The 20045-nt window shown below is 35.9% G+C and overlaps 3 protein-coding genes across 4 annotated transcripts; all 3 read left to right on the top strand.

Moving 5' to 3' along the window:
* The first annotated feature begins 981 nt into the window (after positions 1-981).
* Positions 982-5756, top strand: LOC113669589 (apoptosis regulator BAX). 2 transcript variants are annotated; one of them, XM_089184100.1, is made up of 3 exons: positions 982-1362; positions 3287-3810; positions 4522-5756. In XM_089184100.1, exons 2-3 carry the CDS (start codon positions 3298-3300, stop codon positions 4633-4635), a joined length of 627 nt encoding a protein of 208 aa, XP_089040226.1. In that variant the 5' UTR covers positions 982-1362; positions 3287-3297; the 3' UTR covers positions 4636-5756. The 2 variants fall into 2 exon arrangements, with proteins under 2 accessions (XP_089040226.1, XP_089040227.1); XM_089184101.1 differs by lacking the exon at positions 982-1362 and adding an exon at positions 2420-2559.
* A 72-nt stretch (positions 5757-5828) lies between these two features.
* Positions 5829-15780, top strand: LOC113669584 (uncharacterized). The gene is made up of 5 exons (XM_089184099.1): positions 5829-7241; positions 8755-9075; positions 9986-10393; positions 10674-10915; positions 13638-15780. Exons 1-5 carry the CDS (start codon positions 6932-6934, stop codon positions 14094-14096), a joined length of 1740 nt encoding a protein of 579 aa, XP_089040225.1. The 5' UTR covers positions 5829-6931; the 3' UTR covers positions 14097-15780.
* A 153-nt stretch (positions 15781-15933) lies between these two features.
* On the top strand, positions 15934-20032 carry LOC113669587 (transmembrane protein 183A). Its single transcript, XM_027185653.2, has 3 exons — positions 15934-16968; positions 17942-18025; positions 18577-20032. Exons 1-3 carry the CDS (start codon positions 16884-16886, stop codon positions 19512-19514), a joined length of 1107 nt encoding a protein of 368 aa, XP_027041454.2. The 5' UTR covers positions 15934-16883; the 3' UTR covers positions 19515-20032.
* The last annotated feature ends 13 nt before the right edge of the window (positions 20033-20045 follow it).

Here is a 20045-nt window from a genome sequence, read left to right on the forward strand (position 1 = left end):
ATTTTCTCTCCATTCTTTTTAACTCTATCAAAGCAATAGTTCATTGTCAACTTGCCTTGAAAAAGGACCTGACTCTGTAGAACGAGATGGAAATACTTTTACTTTGAGATTAATATACTTGTGTGCATTTTGATCACCCACGCATCAAACTTCCGCAAAGTAAAATTTCCACGAAAAAGGAGTTAAAGATAGTACGGGTCTCATATCTTTTCAGTTAGAACTGTGAGATCATATCGACTATTTTGGAGAGTGTTAAGCGTGGGTTTTTTTTTCGTGGTTTGCTTTGTTTGACCGCGCAGAGTTAAATTTTAGCTGTCATTTACCATAGCCATCAAAAGGTGCGTTTGTAGATTATGATAAGTTCATAGTTTCTGAGTAGACAGGTATAAAAACTTGTAGTTTTATCATTTAGTTAGAATTGGGATGCTCTTCTGCACTTAACCCGAGTAAGCCCTTACAAAGTTGTATCACAGGGTTTCTTTTCATCAATATCATAACTTTTGTGTTTCGTTTTTGTCGGTAGATGAACAAACAATTATATCTTTTTGTACTTTTGCGAAGATCTAACCGACCGAGCCGCTTAGTTTATAAATAATTAAAATGGGAAATACCCTTCTGCTGCCGATCTAGCGCCTTACAATAGAGCACGTGCACTACATGCTCGATTTATCTTCCGTTCCATTTCCGTTCCAAAGGAAAACAACTACTTTCTTTTCTGCTGAGTAAAGTGGAAGTGGTTCAATTTTTTTTACCCATGGCATGTGATGGGCGAATACTAGTAACATATCTTTCATGAGTCATGTCTTAAAATAGAGAACAAACGGTGAAAAACACGTATAATCATTATGACAAAATAAATGGCTTGAAATATTTAATTGCTTTGTGTGCTTTGTAACCTGTCTGGGCACGTATTTCAAAAACACCAGCAGATGGCTTTTTTGTTTCTGTTATTTTGGTTAATTCCCGTTTTTATAATGCTGGATAAGCAAAATTTTGTTTCCTCGTCTTTCTAGTCCAATGCAATGAGAAAATATGATTTCTCTGCCTAAAACGCGTTCAAAATAAGCATGGGACGACTTTAGCGATTTTTTACGAGCTAGAAAAGTTGCAGGAAAACTTTGAAGTTGGCGCGCGTCATTCGATGACATCACTGAAATTGAGAAAAATCTACGAATCATGGAAGCCGTTTTATATTGTGCCCAATCAACGTCGAACGCTTGATCAGCCAGGTACTTTCCGCCATGACATCGGTTTAAATATGCAGGGTTAAGACTCGCGGGTACGAAGACGTGAAAAATATTATCTCTTATAGCTGAGGAACATTTTTAAGAGCCAAGTCTTAAATTCCACTCCCTTAAACTGGTGAGTAGATCGAACGCATAAAATTTATCGGAAAGTCTTTTTCTTCCTGAAAGGTTTTCTTATTTTATTGATCGCTATGTCCAAACGTGACAAGATATTTTGATCGTTGAAGAATTGATTGGAAATTTTTTGAGAATAGCCCTCTTTCAAGGTTTCGACAGGAATCTTTCCAACAGTTGTTCTTTTATGTTTTTTACAACGCTGTAACCCGAGATGAATTTGTATTTTTCTGCGGCTGTAAACGGCACGCGACTCCCTTAGTGAAATTTGCTGGAATGTTTGAAAGGGACTTAGTCTAGTAGGTTAAACTCTTTTTGGTCTCTTACTCCTGTGGAAGTAAAAAAAAATCAAGTTGTCTCAGGTACAAACCGTGTCAAGATACTAACGAATAGTGATAAATTCAAGTCGAAGTTGCGTAAGAAAGATTTGAGCATCGAACATGCTTTCTCTCGTTGTAGTAAGAAATAAGCCCAAGTTTAGCTGGGTTTGATGTCTGTTTCATTTCACATACATTTTATTCGCAAATAACTTGTGTTGGTGCTCAAACTGTTGGTATATTTTCTTGTAGTGAAGTACATATCAATTTTTAGTATCGGTTGGGCCAAAAAATTCAAAACAGAAGTTATGTTTTTCATCGAGACGCTTAAGTTGTGTCGACAATACTATACGAACCATGCCCACTTAATTTTCGACTATGAAAATTAAAAATAATCTATTTATTTGTTTATCAATTGAAAGGTTAAAGATGCGAATTAAAACTTGGCTATTTTCCATGTGATAGTCTTTCAAAACTAAAACAAAACAGATTGTCCCAGGAAGTCTGAATTCGTTGACTGGCATCGCTGTTGTTGTTGATTCCCATTCATGTAGAGTGGGGCAGTTATGGGTATCACATTGGACTAAGTGTTACTGGAGGAGGGGGTTATTTTAAGAAACACATCTGATCAGCTAATTATTTGAAAATGATAGAATATGACTCATAAAAATCCATTGTGGGCACGTATCATCGATAGTGTGGAATAAAAGCTTTCATTGTCTTGTTCTAATTTTAGAAATGTCAAATCTAATATTAGACTTGAAGGATTAATAAACGGCAGATTAATCAGTTTAATAAACAGTATAGGGATACCGGACCAACAAGCATTGTACAACTGAAAACTTTTATAGACTTGAAAGTAATACTTGATTCAAACAGAGGTATTTGTTCTATGAATTAATTGTTTCTTTTTTGCCATGTAAAAGATTGTGACTGTTTTTTTGCTTTTGATTTCTTATACTTAAAAGAATTCAAATGTGAATATTTTTTAAGAAGCAGTGATTTTTAAGTGCTTTCATTTGGTAGTGTAGATTCAGTCACAGAAATAATAAATGTTGTAAATGATGAAGAAATTTTCCATGAAAATTGCTAGTGTGACGAGTGACAATCACATGGTGATTGCTTGATTCTGGTGCATATTTGAGTTTAGGTAACAAATTTTGTTTAGATTTTCTTTAAGCAACAGCTTTTGAAGTCCAATACTTTCCTGTACTATGAGAATAATAATACTTTTAAAAAAATGTCACAAAGAATACCTTCTGTAAATATTGACTTAGATATCAGATACTGTGGTTGCCTTGGGAAACTGACTACATGAAATTGTTTTGCCTTCTTCTGAATGGTGTGTGTTCTTGCAGAATTCTAGATGCTTGACATAGATATAAATTAACTCTGAGTCAGTAATAAAATAAATTTTTTTTTTTTGCTATTGAGCACATTTCATAATGACTACTTGTACATAATTTATTTTTAAAATTTTCTCTCTTCTTGCTAGCTGGAAAAGGCATTTTTTTTCATTTTTGGAGACTGTAGGGGTGTGTTATAACTTGCTGAATCTTGTCCATAATAACTTGTAGAATGTAATGTTAAGTCACTCTCTTTTTTTAGATTGGAGGATCATGGCTCCTGGTGGGGGCTCCAGAAGACAATCAGATGATGAACAGGATGGTAATGGTGAGCAAAGGCCATCTTATCAAAGAGCCAATAGTGTAGACGAAGTATCAGGGCAAGCACCAGCCATTGTCACCACCTTTTTAGGCGAGTGTTTTCGTGCAGATGGCCTCCCCGTTCCACAAGAACTGAGTGAAAATCAAAAAAGAGTCAATAAGGAAGTGGCTCATGTCATTCGTGACATTGGAGATCGTTTAGCGAATGATACCACTTTGAACAATTTGATATCACAAGTAGTTGTCTCCAAAGACACTGCTTTTGATACATTTCTTCAAGTTGGGGCTCAGATATTTAATGATGGTAAAGTAAATTGGGGACGAATAGTGACTCTTTTCTACTTTGGCTACAAGCTAGCATTACAAGTCATCAACCAAATACCACTCATCAAAATGATTATTGGGTGGGTGTGTGAATTTATCAAGGACCGCTTGGCCAAGTGGATTTTTGAACAAGGAGGATGGGTGAGTCTTGTTTTGTTTTTGGTTTTTTAATCCAATATGAATGTCTACTATATGAAAAATGTTTGTATGGTTTTCACTCAGCATTTACCAGTTTTGTGAGGTTATCAAGAAGCAAGGAAAGTTTGTAATCCAGTGAGGCATTTATTCTTTAATTTAATACACAGCCATCATCTAATGTTTGTAGAGTTTATTAAAAAAAAAAACTCTACAGGCATCTTGTGCACATTGTCATGTCAGAGAATATTGCTTATAGAATTGCCATGTACCCAGCTGTTGTTACTGATGTCTTGGAATTGAAACTATTTGAAAATAGCAGTATGGCAGAAAATGCTGTTCCAAAATGGCAAAACAATACATAAACCCTGCTGACTCCCAGAAGTGATTAACATGTTATGTCTTCTCATAATATCTGTACATTGTCCAGCAAACCAGTAATGAGAATACTCAAACTTATCAGGAAGAAATTATCTTGATCTAACATGAAATTCTCATAACTAATTTACAAGGAAATGTGTAGCAGTTAGAGGGGAGGATTAGCAATCAGATCTGGGGAGTTAAAAGGGTTAAATCTTTATAAATCTTGCATAACTTTCATTTGTGAAATTTTAGTTCTCCCACTCAAAACTAATGTAAAGCTCCTTTTTTTCTCCACACCTGTTTCAAGTACTGTATCTTTTGTGCTCTTATCAAAAAGCTCTTTCCTTTTTGCAGGAATCTGTGGTTGATTACTTCAAGGCTTTGAGAAAGAAGCACGATGTTCAGGTTTACTTTGTCTTCAGCTGTATCTGTGCTCTTGGCTTTTACCTGCTATATCGTAAACAGTAGTCAATCATCAATGAGGAAGGTCTCAGACAATAAAATGATATTGCTGTCTAGCCTTTGCAACAAATTTCACTTTGCGAATGTGAAATATTTTGTAATTTACATTGCTTTAAGGTTTGAGAGACAGTTAAGAAAGTACCTGCTGGCATACCCCATACTTTTAATGATTTATTTTTAAACACTAATGGTGCGTGTCATAGGATCTTAAGATCACAAGACAAATGATGATTGTAATATTATTATAACCAAAATTATAAATTAAATGTTAATTACTAGTATAGCTTCATTTGCTGATATGATTCCATAAGGACTACTGATTGTTGAGAAAATTACAGTAATTTTACTTGCAAGCAGAATAATGGCACTGGTGATTGTATCTTTCTTTGACCCTTTCACTCTCAGCAGTGACTAAGACATAATTTCTCCTTACAGCATGAATGCAATTCAAGCAAACAAGTAATGAGAATTGCAAAAAATAGTAACTGTTGGATTATCATTTGCTCTGACACCAAATTCTTAAAATAAACTTAATACAAAACATATTGCCTGCAGCAAACAGTAAGGTGAATTTTTATCAAGATATTGAGAGTGAAAGAGTTAAATGAATACTCAGAAATGTCAGTCAGTGTCTTTGTGGCCACAACAAAGAAATTCTTGAGTAGTGTATGAAACTTACCCTTGCCAAGAACATTTTCTGATGTAGCCATACTGCACCAATCATAATCCTCCATTCATTAACAAAATTGTGGGATGTGTTGTCAAGGGCTACCTGCTATATACACAAATTCTCTCCAACCCCCTTTCCATCTTTTTGTATTGTTACTGTCATTGCTCTTATTGTAATGCTTGCTGTAAGGGCCACTATTGTTGCCATTACTATGTAAATAGAAATGAAATTTTGTCATATTTGTTTAATCATTGATTAATATAGCAGTTGACAGAAGAGGACGTCACAAAATGGATAGTATTGGTTAACCCCAGTTCAGCAAGAAGTATGTTATTACAACACTCAGGATGAAAGCAAAAAGGGCAGCTTAACTTGTGTACATTTAAGAGTGAACCTGCTCAGCAAGTTTTATTCTTATTTCAGAGTTATTATTCTTAATTAAAAGCAAGTTGAGATAGAGGTTGTTCAGTTTCTTTTGTCTTTTTGGGTTTGAGAACATTTTCTGTTTGATTTCTAATACAACAGGTGGCCACTGATGATATCATGTTGCATTTGATTTACCCCTTACTGAAGGAGTGGTGTAGTATGCTGGGACTTAGCTTTAGTTAAATGACTGAAAAAGATACCTACACAAAAGCTTATGAGTGTGGACGCTCCACTTTGCTGTAGGATGTGCATGGAAAAAAAACCCTCAAGTAGCAAGAACACCCATTTGAACACACTTCCCAAGTATTTACATGGACAATTTAGTCATTTTCAAATTATTTTTTGTGATTGAAGTGCCAATCAACCCATTGACTACTGCACCAGCTCACCTGACTCCAACAAGCAACAGGTTATGTTACCCTGCTCTATCTGTATCTTTCTTAAAGGTAGCTTTTACATCCAAGTTAGGCAAGGGAAAAATTTTCTGAGATGTTAAATATAAACCAAGTCAGTGAAGACTATTTTACACTCGAGGGGGGGGGGGCAATGAAAAAAACTATTACCGGGGGTGCATGTGGTCTAGGGCCACTTAAGTTTCTAGACTCATGCATGCTCCCCCACAAAACCAGAAAATTGGATACAATCCCAGAATTTTTTTTGTTGTCTTTTTCTTACACTTATTCTTTATGCGTAAAAATGTTGTGGTACGAGTATAAAAAAGCATGTCTGAAGTTGCAGGCCACCTGTGGGCATGTATGAATGTGTATTCTATAGCCCCAAAAAGGGCAATTCCAAAAACCTTTGCTATTTGTTTTCCTTGCTTCTCTAAGCTCACAAGACTTTCTAGGCCTGATTCGAATGTTTTTTTGCTGGAGAGGAAGAGTTACTCCTCAAACAAGTCATGAAGGAAGTGGATGTGAAGGCTAAAGGGCGGTGGACATCGATGGGCATGTATCTGTTGTCGGTCCCTTAGGACGGGGCGACCTTTGAATAAAGACCCTGGGTACGAGTTTCGGAATATGACTCATGTAATGTTATCGACCTGTAAATGAGCTCTTTTAGCGTTGTCATGCAAAATAGGTCACAACTCCTTCCGCGAAAGGCGATGGAAGTTTTGTTGATTCATGAATTTGCAGCATGACATGAACCTGAAAACTAGATGAAGGCAACATTCAGACGGCTTTACTTGGTTGATGGCTCGCACTCATGGCTCATGGCGATTCTCGGGTTGTTGTGAGCGGAGGAATCATACTGAACAAGTTTCGAAGATTCTTGGAGCGACTGTCTCAAGAAATCGAGGAAGACCAGTTACAAGGCTTGAAATTTCTACTGCAGGGATCCATCCCCTCAGGACATCTGGAGGAGTGTAGCAAACCAAGAGATTTGTTTTCAAAAATGATACAACAGGGTCTCTTGGGAGAGGACAACTTAGGCAACCTTGAGAAACTTTTAACGGACGTTCAAAGGCTCGATCTCGTGAAACGTGTAACAGCTTATAGACAGAGCGAATCACCAGGTAATGTGACAGCATTGGGTTTTCCTCATTTTTCTTTGTAATTAGAATAATGCCGATATATAAATGGTTGATTTTTTAATATCATAAGATCAAGGACTAAATTAATTCATAAGTGCCCTAAGATAAAACCAGTGTTATACGCCGATCAATTCGAAGCGTCAACGCGCCCTCCCCCTCTTGGGCATTTGAAATTTTGCAGATTGGTTTCTTAAAATTCCCGTCCCCAAATTAGGGCAAAAATTGCGTTCAAATGCCCTACCCAAATCCCAGATTTGATGGTGAACGAGTTTATTCTGCGGAGAAGACTTGACACTTCAGATTTAAATTCCCCATCCCATCCAGACAAGATTCAAATTCCTCACCCCAAGGCAAGATCATGACAGTCAAATTGCCTGATGCTTGGGGAGGGAGATGTTGAAGCTCCAAATTGATCAACTCTTAATGGTAAATACTGCACCATTGGCAGAACAGAAACCTCTTTATAAGGGCTGGAAAACAACTACCAGAGGACAGAGAGTTTCTGTTGTGATCCAGACATTTTCTTTTGGGAAATTTTCCATTCAGCAACATGTGAGTGTTACCCAAATTAGCAAGATGAGGTCCACATCAAATGACCCTTCCAACTGCTCTGACCTTGAATAGAGGGGTAGCAAATGGTGGCAAGAACAAGAAAACCGTGGAGTTAAACAATTTCAAAAGCCATTCCCAGAAATTTTACAATGGGTACATCATCATAACTGTGGTTAATTATGAACAGCGCAAACTTAGTCCATCACTGAATAAAGCAGAACAGTTTGTAAAGCTGAAAAGAGGGACTTCTCTTGGTTAAAAATTTAATGTAGTGATAGTTACTTGTTCTTCAATGGTTTAGTTAATACTGAGCTCAGAGCCCATGGATATTGAATACCTGACTGTGGAATGAAGTGGCTGGTTTTTGTTGACCTGCATATTAGGTTTGAAATAGTGCAAATTTATTTATGGTTGTTAATACTAATCGACCAGTATTTCTGATCACACCATGCACATCTAAATCAAAGTTTATTGTGATGTTGAGAAGCTCAGTTAAAGTGGAACAATCTGGAGAAAAGGTGTTAAACAGCTAAACTCTACAAAGATAACCAGTGAACTGCAGTTCAATGTATCCCAGCCCCTTGAAACATGACTGGACTAACACATTCCAACATTGCTATATAAAAAGAATAGACAAAGAATACAGAGGTTTCTCACAACAATCCATTGTTTTGTAGGACAGTTAGCACTGTTATATTTTAAATAAATGAAAAACAAATTGAAGAAAGTTTTGAAGGATTCAAGGTACTGAGGGTCAAATTAAACTAAGTGTACTAAGTACAGGAAATGCATGACAATTACATTCAGGGTAACATGATTGAATAAGATCAAGTCAGTTCGAAGTAAGAGAGGGTAAGAGAGGGTTGACAGGAGTCATTTGTTTTTGATGCACTAAAAAAATGTCCATTTTACCAAAGATAAATTTTATTTGTTACTTCTGCAGCTGTGGAGCTGGTCTGCTTCTCTATTGGTATACAAGAAGCAGATGTCAATGTGCAACAAAACCTTGTGCACAGCATGAATGCATTTCTGGGTTTTGATCCCTCAGAAATACACCTAGAAGGAAGTGAGCAAGTGGGAGTCAATTGGTGGAATTTAAATTTTAAAATCCCTAATAGGAAGGAAATGGTAGACAACCTTCGATGGGCTGCCATTCACAAACTCCCTTGGCTTAACCATTGCGGGGTCAAAGCAGTGAGAATTGGCAATGAATCCCAAATTCTATTGCAGCCAATTACACGCTCACTCTCTTTAATCACTCCAGGTGAGTGCTTGTAACAGTGTGGATGTTAACTTATAAAAATGACAAAGTGGAATCAACCTGCAAAATAGTCATCACAATTAGTTACTTAATACGTTAATTGAAAGTAAAAGATGACAAACTTTGGAGATGAGGAAATTACTAAAATGATAATAGAGAAAACTAACGCAGATGCTCATGTTCATAAATGAAAGCAAAGTGTTGGGCTTTGACTTCAAGCATCTAACTGCAAAATTGGAACAGGCTGTGGTGTTTGAACCCTCTTGAGAATTAAAAAAATTTCAGTCAATAATATATCTTTGCATAAGATATTTATGTAGTCTTACTGTAAGTCAATCAACGATGACTCATTTTGAGTCAAGGTTAGAGTTAAATTTTTTCCAAGCAATATTCTTCTCAGCATAACAGGTATGGGGATGTATAGAGGGATATAAAAAATTATCTGGTTGATTACTGTCAGTAAAATGTGTTTTTGAATAGGGTGATATTTTTGTAGCCCAAGTACAGTAAGTCGTTTAGATTTGTTGTTTTGATATTAACCCATTTCACTCTCAAGATCCCAATATCAATTGCTCAGTCAATCACACAGTTCTTACAGTCGTCCTTGTAGCCCCGACAGTTTGGTGTTAGATCAGAGTGCCTAGTTGTTGCTTTGATGAGTTTTTCCTCATCACCTCTCACCTTGACAATTTAATGAAATTTTAAGGAGAACTCAGAAGGAAATAACTAGACTATAAGAAAATCTACTAGTAACTTTTTCCTTGATGTGTCCTTTCTTTGCCATCTCATCCTATTTACAGCTGATATACAGACTAGTGAACAAAATTGGAAAGAAAGTTCTGTGCATTTTGATATGCTGTTCTGCTTTGTGAATGTTTTAATTTTTTTTCTGTTTTCTTTGTTACATATGCAGATTGCAATCATGATGACAAAAACCTGGACTTGATTCTAGTTGTTGACTGTGCTTTATCAAATCCAGTGCTGTTAACGCGTCTGAAGACTCAACTGAGGTTTCTGATCAATGATATTTTCGACAGTTTCCATCTCAGACTGGCACTCATCAGTTACCAAAACCATCAAAGGCATCCACGCCCTGGAATGCGATCTGGTGATCCTCAAATCAATAGAACAGCACTCATACAAAAATTTACGGACAGAAGGGATGCCATGAAAGAAACCATAAAGAACCTACGTTGTTTTGGAAGGCCAGGTGGAACAAGAGGGCTAGCAGATGGACTGGCATTAGCAGTCCAACTCAGTGAAGTTGGTGATGACAATGATAAGTGTCGCAGAAATGCCATCAAAATCTGCATATTACTGCGTGAGTGTAAAGAAATTCATTTGTAATGAATTATGAGAAAAGCTACAGGGACTCACTGCCTGGATAATGCTTACAGCTGTAGGATTTTGCCTTGCTTATATAATAACCTCTGTGGCTGCAAAGTATAGGGTTACTTCCTTGAGGTTGTGGTAAAGCTATGAATGAGACAAGACTGCTTTCATTTATGCTTTCACATAGAAATATTTAGATTATTATTGTAATTTTATAAGATTCATGAATCATGATTAATAGAATTTTGGCTTCATCTATTTTATTGCAGCTATATTGGATCAAAGAAAAACTCTTGAAAATTTTCGGTGTGAACATGGCCATGATGTGATGAAGCTCTGTCATCAGCTTACAAAGAATTATGTCACTCTTCATACTATTGTGGTCCCTCAGCCAGTGCCAGCATACATTCCGGACCCAGCACATGACTTAGTGACAGACTTTTTCACAGGAATTTCCCTAAAGACAGGTGGTAAATTTTTCCAGATAACTGATGTCAAATTTATTTCTGAGGTAAGAATTTAAAGGCTCTTTACCCTTACACTCCCAAGATCAGAGAGATACAGTACTGTAGATAGATAGATAGTTTTATTAAAATTACCCTTGCAGCCCAAGGGCTGAATAACAATAATTTTTTACAAATGTAAAATGTAAATTAATCATAACTATAAATTATATAATAATAAATTAAGAAAGTTAATTCATAAGAATTTAACAATAACAAAGCTTATCATTATGTAAACACTAAATTAATTAAGATACAACTAAAATTATTTGAAATCAGATCAATTAATATATGAGTTGTACAAGGACATGCTATTGGCAATGGCTTACAATAAAACTTCTCTAAAATGATTGGTGTTAAAACGCAGGACTTGGAACTTGCGATTTTCCATGTTCGCAACATGCCAAGGCAAGGTGGCGGAAGTAGTGAATAAAGTTTGTGATTGTTGTTATTACTTATCTCTTTAAACATTGAATTACAATTGCCTCTCTCATGTCATACAAGGTAGGTCAGGGCGTGGAATTAATTTTTTTTTCTGATAGCCACTTGGCTCCTAAATTCTTCAAAGTGGTAGCCAATTAAAAAAAAGTTGGTCGCCATTTTTCTTACGCTGTCACCGTTCTAGAAATTAAGTAAGGGAAAAGATCTTTAACTGGCTACAAAGTGGACACAAGGATTGATGATATGCAACGTTCAAACTCACCTAAATCCAAGATGGCATCTAGTTATCCATCGAGATGCATGTGCTGCGTTTTGGAAACAAACTTGATTAGATTAGATTAACGCTGTCACCATTCTAGAAATTAAGTTAGGGAAAAGATCTTTAACTGGCTAAAAAGTGGACACAAGGATTGATGATATGCAACGTTCAAACTCACCTAAATCCAAGATGGCGTCTAGTTATCGATCGAGATGCATGTGCTGCGTTTTGGAAACAAACTTGATTAGGAAGTTTGCCGCGGATTTATCTTTGCAAATCTTTTTAATTCCCTATATCTCTAGGTAAGGTTATGATGAAACATTCTAGTCGCCAATTTGGTAACCAATTTTCAGGATTTGGTCGCCAGAGTGAAAAATTTAGTCGCATTGGCGCCTGTATTAGGCGCAATTTCACGCCATGTAGGTATGTTAAAAACTTCTAAAGCCTGTCTATAAGATAAATCATTAGTGCTTATTATGCATAGTGCTCACTTCTGCTGGTGTTCTAACTGATTGAAGAGATATTGTGGTAGAGCAGTATCAAAGACTGGACATGCATACTCTGCAACTGGGCATATGCAAGTGGTGTAGAGACTCAGAAGGTCATTAGCTGGCACTTTCACATGCTTTAATTGCCTAAGAAAGTAGAGATGCACTGTGACTTTCTATTGAGTATACAATGTTAGTGAAGCAAGTAAACTTGAAGGAATTTCTTTTCCTTTTGAGGTTTTTTTTAAAGATAATTTTACAAGTGAATTGCTGGCAAAATTTCAAGGGACTACTTTTCAGGAATTTTTCAAACTCTTGTTTTTATCCATAGGAACTTATAAAATCTGATTTTCTGCGGATGTTAGTAAGTTCCAAAATTTCAAGGGAAAGTTTTCCCAAAAGGAAAGTGTGTGGCAACTATCCTAAGAAAATTCTCTTCAATTGATAAGTCTTGCCAAATGAACTTCAAGTAAATTGCTTGCATGACTTGATGTTTTGTCATTTGGTGCACAAGTCAACTGAAATCTGTTCATTGACTTTAATCAAATCCTGACTGGAGGGTTTTCTTTGAAAAATGTAATTGCTTAGTGATAACTTCATTAATTTATTATTTCACTATAATTATCATAGTCATTTTATGAAGTAAGGTTGTGAGAACCTGCAAAATGTGCTATGATATTACACTTCAGAACAAGCCACAAATACAGAGCAACAAAATTGCCACTATGAGCACTCCAAATTTTGATTATTTTTTTTCCCTTTTTTAGGCTTACTTTCAAAAGAAACAACTATTGAGCACAGCAGACTTTTTTTGTTGGTCACAAGTAAAACTTAGTGAATGGTTTTGTTTTTATTGGTCTTTTACATCTTCCTTATGCGATCAATATCATGTACAGATAGGCCATTGGATGTGTTTTGCAAACTAAATCAAAGTACCAAGAAATGAAATAGTAGTGGAAGAATAAATCTTTTATTTCCTTGCCCCTTTGGGGCTTGGAAAAATAATATTGAGTTGATGCAACTTGCAAAATGTCCGCATTTATTAAACAGTGTATGTTAACCATTGAATAAGGTGACTAGTATATAATTCTCATTGACTGGTTTGACATGTGGCTTTGCATTTGTTGTATGTAATTGATTAGTCTTAGAGGGGAAGCAGCCTAATATTATCTATTTATAAATTTCTGGTAAGTGAAGTGGTCAAATGAGTCTTGAGATCTATAGAAATTATGTATTCCACATAGGAACCTATCAAACCTACCTATCTGTACTTGTGGAAAGCAAATAAAACACATATTTTGATCATTGACAGGTATCTTATTTAACCTGGACCACGTTGTAGGGTTTTATTTGAGTTTTGATGGAGGTGACTGTTCCTTAAAAACCATTGGTCATGAATTGATGACTGAAGTAGTCAGCAAAATGTAAAAGGGGTACAACATTACTATAAAACTTACCTGCCCTCTTAGTTAAAGAGTCAGAAGACTTAACAATTACTGAATATTTGTCTTTAATTGCCTTGGCTAATTTGCCTTTTGATAGGTTGCCAGGTATATAATTGATGCAAATAACTCTGAGGAACATCTCTTTGGCACTGCCTATGACATTGTAATTGAGGAAATCAGAAAGACAGAAGGTGGAGATGTCTCCCTAGAAGATCTGAATATTAAACTTCAAGAGGGCCTTAATCAAAGATCTTTTCGTGTCAGTCGTGTGCTATTCAATGGACAATTGGCCATTGGACCAGCTACAAAGTTGGCAAAGAAATTCTCACTGGATGAAGACTTCCCTAGTGCTTGTGAGACATTTCAGTCTGCTCTGGAAAAAAGGCGTCAGTCTACCCGTAACATTGTTGCAGCACCTGGAACAACAAGTGATGTTGACATGGAGGAAGCACAAACTACCACCTCGCAATTTTCATTATCAACTGATTGTGTAATAACCACTGAAGTCTCAGAGAGGATACTCCAGAGAGTTGTTCAACGGAGATTCTGGCCTTGATAATGATTAAGGCATAAAATTTTAATTCTGTATCTGGCATACATGTATGCAAATCAGCTGGTTAACATAGAGGTATGTTGCATTTTGTATCTGTATGCAGTATTCACCCAATGAAACTCTACTTCTTTGTAAGAGTTTAGTCAATGCATTTTCAAATATTATTTCAAAGATGGAGAAAACTCCATTAGGATGCCACATAGTGGAAGAAATATTTTAAAATCTTAATACTTAAGATATTTGTTAGAATATTGTTGGCTAGTCATAAGGTATGCAATTCAATGCGCCTTATAATGATATTCCACTCTTGTGATGTAGTTTATATGGTTCAGTTTTACCCTTGGTTCAAATGTTATTATCCTTTGTTTCAAATGAATTTGCATCTATTCAATATTTTTGGAAAAAAAAAGGAAAATTTAATGCAAACCAAGGAGAAAATTGATGGAAAAGTTCCACTGACAGTATTTTGACTGTGAAATACTAGCAACTTTTGTGAAATGTCAGGTGTACCACAAGTAAGAGTTTAATGTTTGACTAACTAATACCAATATGAAAACCAGAAGATGCCAGTTCACAGTCAGCGCTTACATGAATGGCAAGATCCCCCTTCTGAAAGAGGGGAGAGGAGTGGTTGACATGCACCCTGGGATTTCTTTTAGCCATCACTCTTGATAGTTTAGTAAATTGAGAATCTTATTTCTTAACTTTCTAAACTAAGACCTTTCATATCTTATTATTAGCTGTACTTTTTATGTTGTGGTGCAAATAGCAAAAGGAAGGCCAAGCAGGAAAATGCAAGGGAGAATTACGTTATAAAACATTTATTGTCCACTGGATGCTAAAAAGTATTTAAGCAATAAACTGCACTTTCCATGTATCAGTTTTCCAGTGCAATAATCCACGTATGATTTTGGGAAAACACATGAAAAATTTGTAAGTCATGAGCTGGAGGCAAGTGATTTACAATTTTTTTTAAGTGTTCTTCTAACATTCCTCGTGGGTTATTATGCAGGTAAACTAACAGAGAGTGGCCTTTAGCTTTTTTATGAAATAAACTGAAAGCAGAACATAGTTGTGTGATTATTTAAACAAAGGTTAGCCATTGTTTAATAAAACCACATCCTAAACAATCCTCAATTTTGCTGGACTTTTTATCTGAGCATTTATTTTTGTGAACAGTATAAAGAGGGCTGAAAGCTAACAAGAAGGGCATTTATTTAATTAAATCCACCCTTTTATATACCTTAGGAAGCCTAAGGTCCACTGAAAAACTGTGCAAAACTGTGGTTTGGGTTAGACTTTGTTTAAATAACCAGCCCAGTATGTTCCAATTTTTCTATGGGCTCACTGGTGCAATGAATGTTAGGTTTCTGATCAATAAGGTTATAGATTAACTTTCATTTTCTTTCAAGATTGAATTTCTCTGAAATCATTCATAAATATACAATTTAAATAGTGTGTAAAATTGGACCAAGACACAGTTTATGGCTGCAGCTGCATGATAGCTGGAGCCAAGAAGGAATTCGCCTGAAACAGTTTCTTATTATGTGAATGATGTCAACCAAATGTTGCCAAAGTCAAATTGTATATCCTTGACTTTATAACTGTTATGTTGCTCTGTAAGAATTTACATATTTTGATGTCATGTAGTTATAATAAAAATGATCAAAAGTTTGGAATGAAGAAATTAGGTTATAAAGTCTTCCATATCACCCAATATCAATTTTTATATCATTTTTGCTGCCATTTTTGTCATATAGAAGGGCTGTATATTTTAGGTTTGCTGCCTTCTCACAGGAACCCTAAAGGTAATACAAAAAGGCTGCAATAAATTATAAGTTTGCTGTTAGGGGTGCTAAGATATTATTCTAAGTAGTAGGGGTGTACAAAGCAAAGAACAATTTAAGACTCAATTTAATGTTGAAATTGATGACATCATGTAGGGATCTTTCCTTCAACATGTCCTAAACAGAAATCAATCAAACTGTGTTAATAATTTATTCTGTTAGATACGGGAAGAGAAATTACTGATGCTGTATAAAACTCTGGAAATGAATTTGATAGCAAGGCTACACAAAAAGTAATCCACGGGGAACACCAAATTGAATTGACTGTAGACGAGCAATTGTCTGAAGAAAACTAGTTTTGGGTCCACTTATTTTAATTTTTAATGACATCTATCAAATTTGGCGGGATTTTCTTCAACCAGGCTCTTTAAATTAATTTCGCAAAGTCCCTCACGAATTTATTTTTCTAAGAAAATTTCCAAAAATGACACTTTCCATGACTATAGTCTACAAACCAGCTTACATAGCAGGAGTGTGGAAAATATTTTGGGATCTTACTTTAGCATCCTAGTCAGGGGCATTTTTTGCCATATAAGAGGAGTAGACATGATCTGTAGGACCCACTTCGGTAAGAGGGGAGAGAAGGGGTGGACGTGCACTCTAGGATTTTCTTTAGCCAGATGCATGCACTCCCGAGTAAATTCTTTCTTAACTCTCAAAACCAGGCTCTGTTCATGTGGAACTGAGTCTCTATCGCCTTAACGACCTTCGAGTGATGTTCAAGGAGTAGCAGGTAGGGCTCAAAATAAGAAAAGTCTAATAGATTTTCCGAGCGGGGACGTCATTTACCACGTAAACGGAATTGGAAAAATGCCAGGTTACTAAGTTAGTGAAGGAAAATGGCAGATCTGGGAAACGTCTTGTAAACAAAGCTGAAATAAAAGTAAAGCAGAACAAATAGCATGATGTTGGTGTTGCAGTCTGGTTATGACTGAAGATTATTATGTCTCGGAAAAAACGTAGGAATAAAGGGCAACGTTCTGGAAAGCTTCAGAAAGCCCTGTGTAACAACGATGTGAATGGAAGAGGTAAGCTCAGTACTCTCTCCTAAATCTTGTTTAATAATAAGTAGCTTTTAGAGCTTTGGGTCTCTTCCGACCTTAGTCTGAGCCATTTAATAAAGCTCTTCTATTGCTTTTAATTTGTTGACTTGTAGAGATAAGTTCCCAATTTCGTCTTTTGTGAATTGAAACATGAGGATTTTGAATGAAGAATGTTCTACTGTTGAATCCTTCCGAATCATTAAAATAATTTAAGCTTAAAAAATTGTAAATTCTACTCGATTGCAATTTTTCTAGGATTTCTTCTTTCTTAGCCTCTCAGTGATGGAGATTGAAATAAGGGTGAGGCGTTTAAACCAACTTGCAACGGCCGGTGATTTTTAGGGTTTCATTACTTCATCTGCACCTAATACCTACATCGGGTAGGTTTCCGGTCAAGGAATTTGGATTTTTAGCATTCTTTCAAAGCTACTCACGGACATTGAATGCCTCTGTTTACATTTTTAAGAGGTGGAAACAGAAAATCAAGGGTGCACATTCTTGCCATCTTTAGCTTGAGTGCAGGTTAAAAAGGAACACGCCTTTGCAGAGAGAGGAGTGGAGGCTGCGTAGTTAATTGGTGCATTTCACCTAGTCAACTGTAGTTTTTTTTTTTTTTAATGGAAACGTGTAATAAATGGCTAGTTGTTTTAGAAATCTTTTCATAGTCATGTCATCTAATTCCATCTGTAATCATATGAAATTGGTTTCCTGTTTTGTGGTTGTTTGATTTTGTTCCTCACTCAAGTGATTACAGATTGAATTGGACTCTACTCAATTGTGTTTTCGTTAATATGGATGCTGGATGTGATTATAACACCGGTGGCATGTTACAGTGGAGGGTTCCTCCTGGGTAGTGTGTCTCATGAAACATAAATCATAACCCAACCTTATAGAGGTACCTCTTTGTGATATCATTGATCAATGTAGATTAATGCTACTGATACCAAAAATGTTTCAGATCCAGTGGTTGAAGACTTTGTTAATGCCAAACATGCAAAGGAAGCACTCAAGCGAGTGTCAAAAGGATTTTCATCAAGTGCAAGTATGTTTGATACAAGTTATGCATATAAGTGCTCTTGGCATAAAAATGAAAGAGATTCTGGTGTAACTCTCTATAATGTAAAGGATCATTGACTTCTTTACTGCTTAAATTTAATTCTAGCCCATAGAAATATATTTTTTTAATGATGTAAATGAGTTATTAATTTAAGGGCATTTAAAAAGTTTTGATACTTTTTCATGCTATTTTTTTGATTATCAGAATTCATTGTTTGTTGTTCTGTGTTCTTCAAAGTGATATGACATTTAAAACAGGCATATAATTTCTCTACAAATCTTTGCTCATTCTTTTGACAAAACAAAGTTTAAAATTGTTCATCTAAGGTTTAGAGGATGTGCATACTATCTCAGGTATTTTATCAATGAAGGCATTGTTCCCATAACAATGTGTTTTATTATCGAACAATATACCCCCTAAAATTTAACAACCTCTGAAGTATTCTCTATGGCAGTCTACCTAATCATGGTTCATGAGAATACATTGCATGGGATATTATAGATTAAAAGCATGTGATATGTATGTTCCTTTTACAGCAGCAATAGTTACTGAAGTAGAAAAAGAAAACATGATCCCCTGGTATGACAGAACTGACTTTGATTCACTGTCTGATGAAGAGGATGAGAAGTCATCAATTGGTATCCATGAACAACAATCCACATCAACTTCCAGATCACAAAGATCAAAGAGGAAAACAGAGAAGGATACTCCACACACAGAGTGTAACAAGAATGGTTTGTTATATCCCCTTGATATATGGTGTTTGCTAGCACAGTATATTGATCCTGAACATGTGCAAAAGTTTGCACTGATCTGTAGAGGAGCAAGGCAAGCCACAAACACAAGGATGTTTTGGTGTAGAATCTATAAATGTTACATTAGTAGGCTAAACAAGCTACCCGAACGACTACAACCACATAGAATAGAGTGTCGCCCCGGACTACGTGCAAGGATTATAAGAGCTCTTTTCCATGGCTATGAGCCATTTAAGACTTGTGTTGTGTCTCATAATAACTTAAAGGATCCAGACGTGTTGGAAGGTCACATGTGCATATCAATGTGGTACAAGCAGGCCTTGTGCAAGAAGCAAACTAAGAAAATCTGGGTGTTTTATTTCAAGTTTTCTCAGAAAACAGCTGGCATGAAAAGTAAACCTCATTATTTCTCCAAAGAATGGTTGGCACAGGTTGATGACTTGAATTATAATCCTGAAGAGGGACACTCCATTCTTCAAATAAATTGTGTTAATTACCTGCCTGTTTCTCCTGTGCAAGGTCATGTATTGACAAAAGCTTCCATTGGTGTTAGTCGTGACATGAAGCATAACAGCGTTAAGTTAATTTTTCATTCACCTCGTAGTGATGGCCGATATAGAAAGGAAGAGGGAAACAGTGTTATCCTTGAGCCAGCATATGATGCTAAAGTTATTAATTGGTGGAGTCCACTTTATCCTCACTATGAGGATGCATTGTAGAGTACGAAACCACTTAGAGTGACCAGCAGCTAATTTCTCTTTACAGTGATACTGTTGAATCATTTATAAAAATTATTAGAATAAAAGTAATGATTACCAACCTAGGAGCTTTGATTTTTAAATGACTCTCCTTGGCTAGCACCAAAGGAAATGTATAGAGAAGAGTATGGAGAATTTGGGTACTGATGTTAGGGTGTAAAGGGTTAACCCTTTAACCATTAAGAATGATTGCATCTCATTTCTCCTTACAGTGTCATTATTGAATCAAACATTAAGGTTATGAGAATAAGGGAGATGATCACACGCCAGAGAGGCTCTTAAATCATTGAACAAATTCTCCTTGTCAGTACCATTGGAAATGTGTAGGGAACAGTGTGGAGAATATGCACACCAATCTTAAGGTGTAAAGGGTAAATGATTAATACGTCATAGTCAAGGTTTACTACAAAGTATAATCAATTCATTGCGAAGACCATGTCAATAATAGCCATTGTAATCAATAAAACATCATCTGCAATGTATTATCAGTTT

The sequence above is a fragment of the Pocillopora damicornis genome, chromosome 10, assembly GCF_964200805.1.
Source record: "Pocillopora damicornis chromosome 10, jaPocDami1.2, whole genome shotgun sequence".
In the NCBI taxonomy this organism is placed as follows: Eukaryota; Metazoa; Cnidaria; class Anthozoa; order Scleractinia; family Pocilloporidae; genus Pocillopora; species Pocillopora damicornis.